At 36.8% G+C, this 16,783-nt stretch overlaps 1 protein-coding gene across 2 annotated transcripts in view; it reads right to left on the reverse strand.

Moving 5' to 3' along the window:
• The window catches only part of LOC139696779 (uncharacterized), a 285,713-nt gene that overhangs the window by 214,853 nt on the left and 54,077 nt on the right, over positions 1-16,783 (reverse strand). Inside the window, exons 2-3 of one of the 2 annotated variants that reach the window (XM_071595618.1) lie at positions 5,499-5,597; positions 4,513-4,941 (exon numbers count right to left, since the gene is read on the reverse strand). In XM_071595618.1, the coding sequence (XP_071451719.1) occupies positions 4,513-4,712 (200 nt within the window). In that variant the 5' untranslated portion in view covers positions 4,713-4,941; positions 5,499-5,597. The remainder of the gene's footprint in view (positions 1-4,512; positions 4,942-5,498; positions 5,598-16,783) is intronic. The other variant, XM_071595617.1, reaches the window with a different exon arrangement.

Here is a 16,783-nt window from a genome sequence, read left to right on the forward strand (position 1 = left end):
CGAAAGCGATGAATATGGAAAGGAAGTCCTCGGTTTCCCGCGTTACAACCGATGTTCTTTTGTCTTCGTGCCAAGCGAGCTGGAAACTAATGCGGGCCCCAACCAATGCCGGAGGGCTTTTATTCAGTGTTCCAATGGACCCCAATGTGCAGAGTGAACTTTTCAATGGAAGTGGATATTCGTTCCCGTGCTTGAATGAGAGGGTTCTGTGCACGACAGGTAGGCACGCGCGTGCGTTTCGAAGGCAAATGCGTCCAATTGTGTTTTTTGCACGGTTCCATGCCCTGTTTCAATACCACGGCTCATCACGTATCCAGGAATTTAGCATGAAAAAGTACTTCTTATTTTAAAGCAAGGTGCGTGAATAAACATTACGGCTGCTGTAATCGCACGTGCAATCAAAGGGCATGCAGGAGAAAATAATCCTGTGTGATACGAAATTTCTCCAATTTACCACAGTCCTATGGCACATAGATGAATTGATATTTGTGTGGGCACTACTTAGCTATTAAAGCCAATTTTCATAAAGAAATGATTAAATACATATGCATGCAGACATTCATCCATATTTATTAAGCGTAGCATCAGGTACGAATGCCGTATCAATCTATATCATGGTTTCTATACTGAGTCTTAATGCACTAAAATATATCTTGACAATTGACAATTTGAATGATTATCAATTACAGCTGTTAAAATCTATTTTTTCGCAGATTTACCTTAACAAAAGACACCAAACCATTTATCAAATGATTGCTAAAATTGTCCCCCCAGTCCATCAAAGATTTCTGATTCTGTTCAAAAAAATAGCGTAGCTGTTTTTCGAGAATTCTATTAACTTTAAGGTATTCAAATATAAGCAGGTAAAACCTTCAATAGTATAAAAATTATCGACCATGGTTATTTTTTACTGGGTTGGTAAAAATGTGACCAAGGATAATTCATCTTCTGTTGGCCGCCAAATACATTCCCCCCCTGCTGAGCGTACGCCCCACTTGGGGGGAAACACTCCTCTTGGGATATACTCACAGACGGTGTAATCCGTAATGAGATATTATGGATATTTCTTTCAGTGGAAATGCATTCTAAACTCAATTTCACAAAAATTCAACCCGCTTACAATATTTATAATGCCAATAAATGGTATAATGAACAAATAAGTGAGTTGCCTCCTCTGTTGTAGTTTATTTAGTATTACACAGACTTGCTGTTTGCATCGGTAAATTTGAAAGCCTATTCAAACAGAGTAATTTAATATGTTTTCTCATTTATTTTACCTCATTGCAGCCCTTATTAAAACTTCAAGTTTAAGCCTCACTCTTTTTTAGCTTTGAATACCTAGACATACGTATAATGAGTTAAAATTTTAATGAATTTTATTGGTCTCCCTCAGAAAATCTCCAGAGGACCTCTGAGCGAAATGAAAATTTAGAGAGAGAGAGAGACTACATTCTACGATATCCCTTCAGACCAATAAAGGTAAAGAAAAATGAGACTAATAAATGGTCAATGGTAATGCTAATGTCATTATCTTGTAAACAAAAACTAGAGAAGTACGTATTCACAAAAAATTTATGAAAATTTTTGGGCAGTAGGTAGATTTAATATTAAATATGGAAAAACTGTAACTACTTGACTAAATGGAGAAAATATGCAAATTGAGATGGAATGGAAATGAAATGAAATATTCACGCATATGCTGAAAAGAGGAATACTTGCTGAGCCCGTTATCGAGCAACGTCTGACAACTGTCATTAAGGTTCATCCATTGTTATTATCCGAGTACCTCACTGTCTCACCTCTAGGTCCTTTAAACGATTTCCGCTACTATGTAATACTTGTCATGCACAAATAAAATTCCTTCACCTGCGTAGAGTTGAAAGGGATGAGTGTACGGAATTTCGGTGCTTGTAGAGATATTCTAAATTCTAAATTCTGTTCCTAAAATTTACTTTTCAAGCTTGACTCTAGAAACCGAATTTTTCTTTCATAGTTCCAATTGAAATACACATTCTCGCCATGATTTATGAACTATTTACCGTAATAAGGTTCGGGATTGCTATCTGTTTTGTCATTAAACATTTTATAGAATCTAGAGGACTCGATTTACAATGCTGCATGAGTTAGATACGCCGCATTCATGAGTTTTTCCAAAGGAGTCGTTCAATTATTATGGTATTTCACAATATTATAATCATTTTAAACTCACTCAAAAAACAAATGGTTGTTATTGAATTGAAGCATCGAGGAAAGGACCTCAAGAATTATATTATTAGAGTTCTGCGGTATTTACTAATTTAGTAATTATTAAAAAATCCAATGGCAGTAGCATTGTAATTTTAACGATTTCCATCCATTTCCAGCATTAATTTCCGCGGAACTAATTCCCATATCATGGTATTTAGTTCCGCGGAACTCATACACTGACTCAAATACACAACTCACGCAAATATAAAAAAAAAAACGATTCCCAGTTTTTGACCGAGGGAATATTACTTCTGTGCCTCCAGCAACAAAAGCTTTCATGCAACTCGATCACCTATGATAACTAACCGAGGTTTTAGGACAACCCGTGAACTATTTGTTTTCTATGCACGCATCCTGTTTTCTTTCATCGTATTTGAAACTCAGATCTCTCTTTACGTTTTTCGGGTAGCATTTGTTGCCCATGATCGGAATAGTGGATATAGGAAATATTTTATGTCAATATATGTCTGAAAGCGTCTTAGAAAAAGTCCATGGCTCTCATCTTAGCTACCGAGGCCAGAGTACTAAATTAAATTTATTTGTGACATGCTATTTGAAATTTTCAGACGTAATACATGCTATCAAATGGAACTTCAGGCGCACTATTGGTACCCAAAATCACATTTTTTTCCTATGAGGAAAGAAGGACTATTTGATTTATTTTCCATTTAATTTCCAAATATCTTCCACGCATTAACATCTACATATCCATTTACTTCATCTTCATATTTTCGCTGCCATACTCTTTGATTATAATTTCGCCGACCCCGGTGGCGGCGGGGTAACGTCCTCGTCTGCCATTCCAAGGGTCGCGGGTTCGATTCCCGCCTGGGTGAGTTTTCCTCCACCTAGGGCTTGGGTGTTTGTGAATGTGACCATTGTTATCGTTGTTAATAGTTCGATGTAAAGGCCAAAATGTGCTGTTTTCGGACAAATACTGAATAAATGAAATAAATAAAAATAAAATAATTCCTCACATTCTGTTTTCTCTATTCTCGTTACTTTATAGTTGTACAGTATTTAGGGGAGGCGACTGAGAGTTAAAGTCATTTGCGCTATTATGGATGGATGGAAAAGGAAGGGTGAAGGGAAACTCGGCATCGGCATTAGCCTCCTCTTGTCGAAAGGTGCCAACGGGCCCACAGTTTAACGTCTCACCCGACGGACAGCGTACTCACTCAAAGTGCTCTCCACAAAGCCCCTCAAGTAGGGATCGAGATACCACTGAAAAATATTTGTTGTCTCCAGGATTTGAACCCGGGGCCTCTCGGTGGGAAGTCTGTTCGTCAGAAACCTCACCGATCGCCCTTGTAACTTTGTGTGCGAGTTGGCCAAGACACGGTATGTCAAATACGGGGATAGTTTAAAAGAAGTTCTCAATTTATAATGTATTCAAGTATTGCATTATGGAATTCATTTAAGTACCTAAATTTTGTGTCGGTGCATGAATAAACTCTCAAAATTCTTCCTACAGCGGATCACGTCATATGTGGCATAACTGATGGCATATAATACTTACGCATATAATGGCATACTATATAACACTTACGCATAACAGTAAGTTCAGGGGTCTCAGAGCTTTGTGATCATCGCCCGAGTGAATCGGGGTGTAGGAGGGGGGGCATGTTCGCGGGTGGGGGCGGGGAGATAAGAGAGGACGCGTTACAGGCAGAGCTGCCAAAGATTGCGAATATTCGAATTTAAATTCTCTGTATTTCAGTTGAGGAAATCGTTTTCTTATTTCCAGAAAGCTCAGTTAAAATTTTGAAACAAAGAAACGCGACCGTAGGTATACTATTGGAACCGCACACTTAATGTATTCCTCCTTAATGCCAAATAAACTTGAAGTCTGCAAATACTGAGTATGCTCGCACTGCAAATTGTCTTCAAATACAATTAAATTCTTATATAACTGGAAGGTGGGTTGCGTGTGTCTCAAATCGACAACATTACTACTCATGACCTGGTACATACTTAAGCAACAAATTTACATGTCAAAACTCCCATCAGGAGGTTATTTCTCGAGTTGATTTACAGCTACATGTAATTATATGCTGATGGTTATAATAAACGTAGCATCTTTAGTTGTTCCGAATTACACAGTATACGGATAAGTAAGTTTTACATTTTCATTTATGTTGTTCTCAGAAAGCTTATAAATTCACTTCTAGATTGGAAAAACATTCCCTGTGTGACCCCACTTTGGAAAAGTCAAGTGAACTCTAAGAGTAGAAATCCTACGTCTTCACGTTTTAGGCATCCTACCTGTATGTTATGAAGGCAAAGACGAGTCCAACGAGGGAGAGGCTCGAACCGAGGACCACGACGAGGGATGCCACGCCCTCTCCCCGCGTGGCGGCCGCCGTGGTCTCCGCGGCTATCGCCACGCCCACCACGCCGCCGTGGGCGGTGAAGTTCGGCGGGAATCCGTGCATCCTCGCGGTGTAGAAGTTGTCCATAGCCATGTTGCCGAAACGCTTGATACGTGCCGGAAGCTTGAAACTTCAGAGGGCAACTTGATATATTTTACGCTTATGGGATCTCGGAGGACGTCTCTGATAGAAAGGTATCAATGGCAAGACGACTCAAGGAGGAGGCTGTTTAGACTGTTGATGCGTAGTAACTGATCCAATGGTTGGCCAAAGTTGATTCACCGCTCCCATCAAGCAACTCCCTGAGGATATTTTGAGTGACCTGTGAGGAAGAAAAATGAGTGAAAATAAGACGGGAAAGACTTTTCTCTAATATACTTCCCATCGGCCGATGGATAACCAACTATAATATATGGATGAGAATGTCCGTTTCAATTTATATTTAAAATGCATTCTCGAGTCTCCTTTTTTATCCACATTTTTATTCCAAAACCGTCTATTATGGCATGAAAATGATCAAATATTCATATTGATGAAATATTGATCAGTGATAATGGTATTATATTGATCAAATCATAATTTAGACATATTTCACATCTATTTACTTGCAAATATCAATTTAGTAAACAGATATTCATTATCAGTTCACAGTAATAGAAATAAATCAATAAAGAGAAAATATACCATTATTTGGATAAAATAGTCGTTGGCCGCAATCAGATAATTATTTTGATACTACATTATTACAATTCAGGTATATCTCTCCCCTTATTCATGAAATGTAACATTGGCATTGTGGAAAGGCTTGTACTTTCTGATAACCCCTAAAGCTGTGCTGGCGGAAGCATTGTTAACCTCTCCTGGTAGGGTCAGCCATACCAGATAAGTCGAAGGATAGTCCGCGCAGCGTCTTTTCCTCGATACGGGGGCTGAAAATGCGTTGACACCAGTTGGGGTGGCCATTGAGTGATGGTGTCACTGTAAAAACACGATCGAGAAAGGCAATTTGAAACTACGTCAATTACTTATCCCTATCTACTATGATGTCAGAAAATGAGTCTCAGAGAGCATGTCTTGTCTCTTACTCTCTTTACGTATGCATCAAACGTCTCTTTCTCTCTTTGTGTATGCTTACGATAGCTTAATCTACCCTTATTTCGGAATTGTACGTACGATATTCGTTTTTTTCTGATTTCCAAATGATTAGAACAATGTCATGCGGAAACCATTGTTTTTTCTTTCAAAAATATAGTAGATGGGTGTATGAAATATTGAAACAATTCTACAACCACTGCTATTTACAACCGTTTTATGTTAGACTAACTATTCAATTGTTATCTCTTAATGTGGTGATGTTTTTTCAATGTGTCTATCTATTATCAAAAGCACATGACAAGGATATGTACATTGAAATTTAATGTAGCCGAACAGAGAAGTCATCTTATTCACGGACTTCCTGGCGATATAAACCGTTGGGAAATAATAAAACGACCTCCCTTTTCAGTTTTCATTAATTTAATCAAAAGGGCCTACAGGAAATGGAAAGATTCCTGAATTATTAAATGTTATCGAAATTCTTTGGAAACTCTTAAAGTTGAAAGACAAGAGATGAACGTGGGTTTTAAAGAAGAATTCAGCTTGGATTCCTTCCTTGATTCCTGAGTGAAACTTTTAGAATGAAAAACCTTCTCTTGATGTAAAGTCTTCCTGCCTTCTGTCCTACCCTTTCCAACCTCCTTTAAGTTTTCAAATAGATAAATTTAAAACGAAATAGGCAAGCTTGGTTTCCTAGTTTTCGGACCACCCGAGGGAAGTTTCCAGGTTCAAGTCCAGGATATCCATTTAGATCCCTTGAGCAAGTATCCAAGTGTTGAAGTTTCCTTCATGCTAAAACTTTTGGCAAAACGGAAGGGTAAGATACTGCCTCACATTTCCTAAATATGTGAGTCTGCATCGGCAAAGATCAGACTACAAAGTACATTGATCGGTTGAAAGTTTTTTTGTAAAAACAAGAAATATCCCCTATGATGCATACAGAAAAGCTCCACTCAAATATTTCAATTATTCTTCTCATCTTTATGAACAAAATTAGCCTATTACCTAGAAAGCCGCTGTAAAGTCTTGAGCTAACTTTATTGAGAGCAAGATCATCCAAACGTTAGTTAGTAAGTTATGAGCTTACGCGTTGAAAAGGTTAAAACTCGGGTAACATAGACTGCGAAAAAATGGCAAAAAAATATATGTAGATCGTAATTTAATATATCAGTTATCAATAATAAATTATTCAAGTTACGCTTGCAAAAAATTTTGACTTATTAGATTTAACCTTCGTTATATTCATACATATAATTTAATAAGGAACTTTTCAAATGAATTTCGGCAAGAAGTTGATTTGCTAAGTGTTTTTCTAAGTTATATTAAATGTAGAATCATTGTTTTGGTTTATTCCCATGAGAGAAATATTACCTTGGTTAAATATTTAAGAACTGTAGACGCTTTCTTTAATTCCAAACGGTGAACAAGGAAAAAGGTTTTTATACTTTTTTTAAGTCTATATCGAAATATATAAAGGTATCCTGAGAACGAGTTTTTATAATTTTATAGTTGATAATTTTATAAACTTGAGGAAAACGATCCTACAAATATGTTGTGCTCCTCGAGAAACATTTTCCACCAAGAGTTTAGTCTTTTCTATCGGAAATAATTCATACTTTTCTACAGCAAGCGTTAGATGTCTATGAGATTTTTTTCAGAGAATTCCCGACTGTCATATCAAAAAAATTTTTTCCTTCTGAATTGGTCCAGATATAAAACTGAGTATTAAGCATTTGGAAGCAATGTGGAGGTTGTGGATGGAATTAATGAGCGCCATGTCATACATGAAAAGCAGTCATGCGATTTCAGGCTAATAAATAATGGAGCGCGATTGAAAATTCAAGAGTACGTTGCTACCAACAGGATGTTTTTCTATTTTTGCAATTTGTCAACAGTTGTTTTTGAATTATCTCTTTCAGTCCTTTCAGAACAGAGAAAATTGGAATGTTTTCACTTTCAAGAGACTTTGTAATTTATTTAAAATGCATTACTTCATACATTTATCGATAATAATGTAACCCCTAGCTTACGAAGATTTCACATGTATATAAAAATTCGAACGATGTATGAGATATTTTCTTCCAAAAAGAAGCCTATTTTCCACAAAATCTCTACTCATTGCTAACATTTGAAGATGTTTCAAATAACACAATTCCAAAATATTCTATATCAGTCCTTCACCTCAAACATTTACATATGAGTAAACATTATATCTGAGAATTTAATATACATGATATTTAAAGTCGAGAAATTTTTAATATTTACTGTATGCAATTAACAAAGGATTATTTTCGAGGAGTTGCGCTTCGTTCAAAGCTTTGAATTTAAAGACTGAAAAGGAACAAATAATATTTTTAACATTCGCAAACAAAATCTCAAAGCAAAAAAAGGAACCAAAGTATACCGAAAATGAGGTCAGGAGGCATCAGTGAACACGATGTTGGAATAAATGTTTGTAAATTACTGAACCGGATGGAAAATAAATTCAAAGCGGTGATGTTTCTGGCAAATAATTTTAGAAATTCATATGACATATTCATATGATATGGCTGTATGTAAATCCATTCTTGCTGGCACAGACTCTTTAGCTTTCACAGTTGAAGAAATTTAATTATTTCATAAAAACATACGAGAATATCGCTGGGCCGTAGTCATCAAAACACTCGTCCACTTTCTTGGTTTATTCATGAATTCACTGTCAATTAGTGTTTGCTGTCATTATCTATAGCGCTGATTTTGTTTGAAGCACGTTTCTCCCGATTAATAGTGTACAACATTGTACCTCAGATGAAAAGGAAAGGAAGAATATAGTACACAAATTGCGATTACAGTGACATTATTATAACAACTGGAATTTTGTCTCCCATTCGATATTAACTTGAGTCATTCTGTTTCATTTAAAATTTTGCCCCAACCTATGCTTACACACGGCAACAACTGGCAGAAAAACCAACTCAAATTTTAAACATAAACATCAGCCCTGCTCGAAAGCAATCGACCAAAACGTTGGATTACTGATTAGGTAGGGTTAAACGACACCAAAGAAAAACACACTAATAGAAAAACTTAACTCATTAAATCCTAGCTAAAAATAACATATTTTAATAGAGTTAATTTAAAAGTTAAATCCTCAATAAAATTTATTTTAGTTAGTTCAATAAGAATTAACTTGTAACTAAATCCACAAATTAAACTATTTACTTCTCTTAAGTGATCTCTCTACGACCTCGATAGCTTACCTGTAGACCTTTTTTTTCATTATCTTTTCCTGATAAGGTTCATAGTTAAGTTACTTAGTAACTACTAGTTTTCTCCCTCAAAATTTTCCTAGGCAGGTTAAATGGATTATTATTGCCATAAGACATCGTCACCCTGATAAAATGGTTTCACTTGATGTTCATGATATCTTTTTGAAACTATCGTTAGCTGTGAGGCAAGAAATCTTATGTAATAAATCCCAATATGGCTTTATAAATGAAAAATATATCGATACAAAAATAGTTTGTCTTTTTGATCAGTTACCAATGATTTGCTGAATAATATCTGCTGAACAATACTGACTAATCTATAATATAGGAGAAGTATTCAATAAAGACGGATCGTAACTCGTAAAAAAGTTTAGAGCAAATTTTATGTTTCATTACTAGCTTATGTGCAATGTATATGTGGTAAATGTAACATGGATTTTTGCCTCGAGTTTTATGTCTATGACAGCTGTAACACATTGGAACGTTTAGCTCGCGTACACCAGCGCTAGAGTTAACACAAGACGTTAGTTAAAATTGTTCTTTCGCCATAATAAATCCTCATTCAAGGCCTTTATGACACTATCTAAGACTTATGAAGAGTCTATTCTTCTAACTTAGCACAGCAAGTAGTTGGTGTTAAATGTCTAAAGAGGTGGACCCGGAGTCATTAGTCATTGCTCCTGTGGAAGTAAACATATACACTTCTGCTGACGCTGTGACAGATAATATAGAATAATGTCAATGGTTCTATCAAAATCATTGAACATTTCACTTGTTGCTGAATGTTAATAACAAAATAATCTGAGACTTTTTTTTGCACGGTGGGTCCCAAGACATCGCGATTATCTCGTAAATTTCAATATATAGTATGCTCCTTTCGTCTCTTTAGTTATTACATTAGTCCACCCCATGTGACTTTTTGTTGTTTCCTAATGTGAGGAAACACTTATGCGGAAATCTTTTTTTCAAAGCAGAATGTGTAGACGAGCTAATGGCGTTTCAACTCGCAAAAGCTGCTGCCAATGCATTTATGGTGTCAAGTCAATGATATTTATATTTATACCTAGCATACATGTATTGCATATTAGGCTAAAAATATTCAAAAAGGAAACCATTTCACTATTAATTATGCAAAAATAAAGTTCATGATTAAACTCTGTATTGAAAAGTGATGCGATTGTATTTACATGAACATCCTCTAGTTTTGGCGATAAAAAACTCATATATAACTACTATGTATGCACTCTTATTTAATCTTTCATATTAAAAATCGAATAGAACTATATGTTAACATGAAAGTATTAGTATGAAGAATAAAAGAAGCTTGAAAGATTTCTCTCCCGTTTCTTACTACATCACACAATAATGAATTTACAGTTACCCGTGCCGAGAGCATTAAATTCGTTTCAATACTAGTCATTCTTAGTTCCTATTTCTCTGACAGTTTTATTTATACTTGTTGCTCAGTCTTTATCAAAGCGATGAAGCATTAATTTAAGCAGTATTTACCTACTCTCAATTCAAAAAAGCAACCTCAGGAAAAAAATGAAATTTCCGGAATGAGGATTCTTGGTGGGGATTATTATAATAACGCAGTTTTCAGGCATTTTATTTTCCTTCCTCAAGCGAATATCTCGTGTGTCCGCTTACCCAAGCGCAATTTATTTTGCCGTAATGCTGATCCGGCTCCAGCAAAATGTGACGGGAAAGCGTACGCGTTCCTGCGATCGGGCAATCTCGTCTTTTCCCCCAAATCATCTTGTTCCCACACTTCCTCCCCCGGACTACGTGGGCCCGTCCTTCCTTCTCGAGTTACCCAAACCCCTCGTCCCTTGTCGTCCCCTCGGAAACCCCGCATCCCTCCTGCCGCCTGTCCTCACCTGCTCTTTCCCTCCCTTCAACATCTTCACTCCTTTTGTCATCCTCGAGACGTCATCTGCCCGGAAATGGAGACGTGAGAAAAAAACCGATATCACTCTTCCCATCTCCCTCCCTCATTCTCTATCTCCCCTCTCCCTCTCCTCTATCTCGTTTTCAGTCTACTCCTCTCTTTTTTCCACCTCTATCTCCAATCTCCAACTCTCTTGCCCCTCCTACTTCGTCCTTTCTATGCTGAAGTGGTCGTGGAGGAAAATGCAGACGGTTTCCTCATCGAAACAGCCTCTTCAGGCTACTATCAGCGCCGTCCAAGCCCTCATTGCTTCAAATTCGACGTCAGGGCCAGCCACTCCTACAAACAACCCTCGAAAGCCTCCACCCTCTTCCAATCCATTTGTGTGATTTCTATGCTCCCATCCTCTCCCTCGCCTCCAAATCCAAACCTTCTTCCTCAATCAAAATTTTACGTTTTGCCTGAACTAAGAAGGCATAAGAAATTTCACCAACGCGTAAATTCATCCACAAAACGAGCCAAATTTTAGTACCTTGATCTAGCGTTATTGAAAATACGAGAAGAAATGTATTGGTTAAAATACGATATTTTTTAAAAACTGAACTTTATTAAAAAGAAATACATACTTGTAATCAAGAAGAAAAGAACAGAAATATAATAAATTAAAATAGTGTCTACCTGAAAATGAAAATTTAAGGAATCTTTAGTAATATGAAAAAGTGAACAATATCAAGTAATTTGGCAATAATAATCCATTTGCAGTTTGTTGCATACGTGGACATGAGAAGAAGAGAAGAATGCAGAGGGAGCATGCTAGAAGTGAAAACACGTTCCAAATAATCAAGTGCGAAATGATGAAATCAAATTCAATTGTATTAACAAAACATATTTATGCATATAAAACTGTGGTGAATATTACCAATGATTTCAACCTCGTGTACTTTTTTAAAAATGGAATAGAAATAAATACCATAAAAGAAAGATAATGAAGGCATATGAAGTAATTATAGGCAATCCCAATTACGCCAAGGCATTGAGAAAAGACATCGTGAGTGTTTGAAGAACTCTGTCATTCAAATAATGTGTTTATATCATTTAATACTTATAAATGTTTTTGTACAACAGATGAATGAATCTGGAAGGTTTTTTTACCAAAATGTTTCACTCAATCTAGAAAATAATAATAAGAAAGAGTGAAAATAAGTACAGCCTAATGCATTCTATTACCAATAAAGTCGAACTACTTAGTTTATAAAACAATTATTTGATGTTAATCGAAGCTCATAAGTTGTTTTGCTGACGTTTCACGAGTTCTCTTTGTTTTAGTCTCCCGTGGTCATTCACCCTTAGAATAAGTCGTGAGGTAGTCGACCTATGGTACGCTACCACCACTGGCACGTCATTCTTTCCATTTCGTAGAGCACACATGATGGCAATGCATGTTTATTTCCTCAACTATCATGAAAAACACGTTCAAATAATAAAATAAATAATGGGTTTTTTCATTTGTGAAATATGGCCTCCAGAAAAAAAGAACTCTTTATGCATGCCAAACAAAGTGGACATAATAGTTTTGACGTTGATTGACGCATGAATGTGTTGCGGTCTGCACATCCTATTATTTTCAGTTTTCATGCGCTAAAATGAACGAGTTTATCGACCCTTTCAAGGGAATAGTTGCAATGGCTCGTGCAGAAGAATACTTGATAATGTGAAAGGAATATTGTAAACTCTAATTATCTGCTAACTTGGATCATTTATGGAGATATTGATTTTCAAATCTGTACCTAGGAATTAGAAACGTAATCAAATCGGTATGGCGTATCTCTAAATCAAATGTTGGACGGTGTTCCTTTTTTTTCTTTTAGCACACCAATAGAGTAAATAGAAACAGCTCCCTAAATTGATATAAAGATTCAAAATGATCCATATTATAAACGGCTTGGTTTCACTAAGCTTTTCAAGATTTTAAATGTGATTGAATTGAGCTCGTAGTTCATATTTTGGTATTCTTTTTGTGTGCACTTAAAATTCAGCAATTTCACTGTATGCAATTATAATCCGATTTGATGTTTGATAAATAAATAGTACTGTAGCAGATTTTTGACAGAGTTGATTTCAAATTCTTGAGTTGCGATATATTTTACAAGTTTGGCACAATTGAAATTCCTGCGCCTCTCCAAGTTATCACTCATTTTTAGCCCTAATTGTTCAGCCAGTGTGTTTCCAAATTCATTATCATAATTTTGTTAATTAAAGTACGTACCATACGTGCATATAAGTTGTTTATTAAGAACCATCTATTACCGAATCATTTAGGTTTTCAAGAACGTATTGTATTTTAGAGCATGCCAAAACTATCTAAGCAAATAATATTACTAAAAAATAGTTAATTTCGTAAATACCCTCTTAATAGCATTTCATTTGGTTTCAAATAAACGAAATAAAATATTACCTTTAATTTAGTGTAATTGGAAACATATTTTGTAAATGGCAATCTCGTTTATAATATGATTTTTTTACTCATACTGTATTTTTCAACAACTAAAATCGTAGAGAAATGTCATCAACTGCGGGAGATGCTGTAGCAGTGACTTAAACGAAGATGTTCATTGATGAGCAACGAAATTATATTGAAAATTATAGAAAAAGGGAACGAATTTGGCGGGAAATCGAGAGTAACCGGTTTTGCGGCCTGGTCAAGGCAAATGATTTTACCATTTTGAAATTCCTACAGCCAAAATCACAGAGTTTGGGAGAAGTATTATTACACATGGACGCACACAATCGATGAGTTTTTAGACTCTTTGGGATGTTCCTTTTACAAAACCAAATCGATGACAATCAGAAGATCTGGAAATGAATGCGTAAAACCTTTGTGAATATTAAACCTAAGACTTATTTAATGAACGGCAATGGCGTATTCTCCTTTTCTACATGTAGACAGTCATGCATGCACGAATAAAACCTCACTCGTTGATATCAAGACTTTAAATACAACTACAACTTTAGCTCCTATCAAATTAAGCAACATATGAAATTAGGGCCGTGCCAGCCCTAGCCGGTTGCTGACCAGAGGGCGGAAGTTAGATCCTTAGTCCCTCAGGAATTCCTCAGCTTAACCAAAACTCTGTAAACTTTCTAGCATCAGATTTTCCTGTTAACTTTCAACCTTATGTAAAGGGATTCCGGGGGATCGAGATGGTGCGGGGGCTAGCGCACTGGCTTCCCACCCAGAGGGCCCGGGTTCAAATCCCGGCGGTGTTGAATATTTTTCAGAGGTATCTCGATCCCTACTTGAGGTGCTTTGTGGAGGGCACTTTGAGTGAGTACGCCGTCCGTCGGATGGGACGTTAAACTGCGGACCCCTTGGCGCCTTTCGTAAAGAGTAGGCTAATGCCGACGCCGGGTTTCTCTCCACCCTTCATCCTTTCCTATCCATCCCCTATGGCGCAAATGACCTCAGCTGTCGGTCGCCTCCCCTCAAAACTACTACTACTAAAGGGATTCCCCTGCCTCTTCCATCTTGGCATGTGACTTTAATACGCTGTATTGGGCTTACAATGGAGTCATCCCTACTTATAACAACCAAACCAACCTTCGGGTAGATTGTTTTGTGATTTTATTGAGAAGGTAAGACACTGTCTATTATGTATTTATTAAAATTTCACTCCGAGTACCCCTTCAGATGGTTTTATACCTGAGGTTATGGGAGAAATTAATATCCGCTTATTTCGAGGAATGAAGGAAGATAAAGACAAGGCTCAATTGGATAGGAAGTGCCGAAGGCATCACGATGCAATGGCAGCGAAATCCCGAAGTCAAACCTTTGATAGTTTCATATGCCCTGGTGACCTATTGACTTCCCCCTATTACCGTTTTGGCCTTTGAGGTGCCGTTTGGTGCCTCTGTACCAGTCACTTTATGGGGCAGTCGCTCAAAGGGCACGTCGAATGGCCTCTCCGCCTTTTTAATCCATCGACCATGTCACTCGATCCGCGAGGACCCACCTTGCCTCCCCTGAGGTCGCTATACAGATTCTCCCTTTCACCCCCTCACCCCCCTTCCCCAAAATCCTTCAACTTCATCCCGTCGGGCTCAGAAGTTGACAGTGACCTTGCCATATCCGGTTAGCCCACGTGAAATGCAAACGTTTCAGGGAATTGTACCTTGATCCACTGGCTAAGTTCGCATTCATACCTGGAATATTGCGAGAGATGCGAGGAGAAGCAATGAGGAGAAATGACACGAAAGTTATACGTTCGATGCAAACACTAGAGTGTATATTTTGCAGCAGTTTGCCCGGATTTGAGATCATTTCAAAGTAAAATTAGGAATTAATTTGTGAAAACTTAGCTACTTCATTAATAATGTGCATGCATCTTTGATAAATTAAAATTTTGATTAAAAAAATTTGATAAATTAAAACGAAGAAATGACTTTTTTATCCGCAAAAGTTTGATTGGTAACCATAGCTTGCGATACCTGATATCATGAAATTATCGCTGTTAATGAATAAAATTAAATATTATAAAATCTTCATTCATCCAAGAGCAGCACTTGCCACTGTACGTGTCATCAAAAGAAAAACATTTAAGTACATACATTCATTACCGTGGAGAAGAGATACACAATTATTATAATTTCACCCTTTAGAAGTTCAGTTCAAATTATTCACTTAAAGAATACAAGGGGTTTGAAATACCCCATTCCTCAATTGCGTTTAGTTAGGTTTCCATGGTGATCGATCGTCAAAAAGGACATTCCGTCGAGACGGAACGTTCTTTTTGACGACCGATCAGATGTATTGAAGAAAGTAGGGTCTTACTACTACATGATTTCGAAACTCTATTCCTCTCCTACTCCGTCGCAACTTTCTAATAATCTATGTAGGTACTCTTATAATGCATTTTTTGATTAATTTTTGAAAGTCCAGGAGTATTCTATAAAATTCGCGCTGTGCCAAAAACATTTTACGGAAAAGTGCTTTTTGCTTCGTTTTGCTGGTTTCAATGGGGATGATGCAACGGGACGAAATCGGAGTCTTACCTAATAATAAACGCCATTTTATTTATTTGTTGAATTCATTTTTTCCTTTATAATGGAGTCCAAATAAACGAAATAAAATGGGCTTTAATTATCATGCAGCAAATTGTGTCTATAGTTCAATTAATCCCATCATTATTCATTTTTTAAATGTTATCATCTTATTAGTGCACAACTTCCCTACTTTTGTACTCTGCTCATTGAAGTTAAATAGCACAGATTTTATGTAAAAGACAATCCGAAACAATTGTTTGGCTAAATCTTAAAAAAAATTTCCCATGAATACAATCTCGGTGGATGCATTATTGTATCGATACTATCTGACTACCAAATTGATATTTCAAAGAGATTATGTTAAGGAAATTGGACACTTCCGGTCAGGTGAAAGTCCGGAAATACGTGTGTGACAGGAATATTTAAGGGAAGAGTCGTATTTCAAATAGTTAAAAAAACGTTTCCTGCTTTCTTATGTTGTAGCTTATTCTCTCCGCAATCCTAAGATTGAATTTTCAAGTTTTAATTATGAGTAAATACAAAACAGAAATCATTTAGCAATTGACATTCATGCGTTGTTAAGTAAAATTGCAATACATACAATGTCCTGTCCCAAAAGTAGTAGAACTAATTTTTTCTCGGATAGACGGATGGCTGGGCTGCGGTTTCTCTGGCTGGGTTTGAAGAGGGGTGCCTCCGGATAGGGTAGAGGCTGATTCCCAGTCTTTGCCAAGTGCTGATCGTTCGCTTACGAAGCTTCTATTACGTGACCTCGTGACTCCGTCATGAACCGGCTATTGGAACAGCGTTACGCCATCAAGTTTTGCGTAAAACTGGGCAAAACCGGGAAAAAGACTCATGACACACTCAAGGCAGCTTATGGTGATAAC

Source organism: Hetaerina americana, unplaced genomic scaffold (assembly GCF_022747635.1).
Source record: "Hetaerina americana unplaced genomic scaffold, ioHetAmer1.1.p SCAF_7, whole genome shotgun sequence".
Classification (NCBI taxonomy): Eukaryota; Metazoa; Arthropoda; class Insecta; order Odonata; family Calopterygidae; genus Hetaerina; species Hetaerina americana.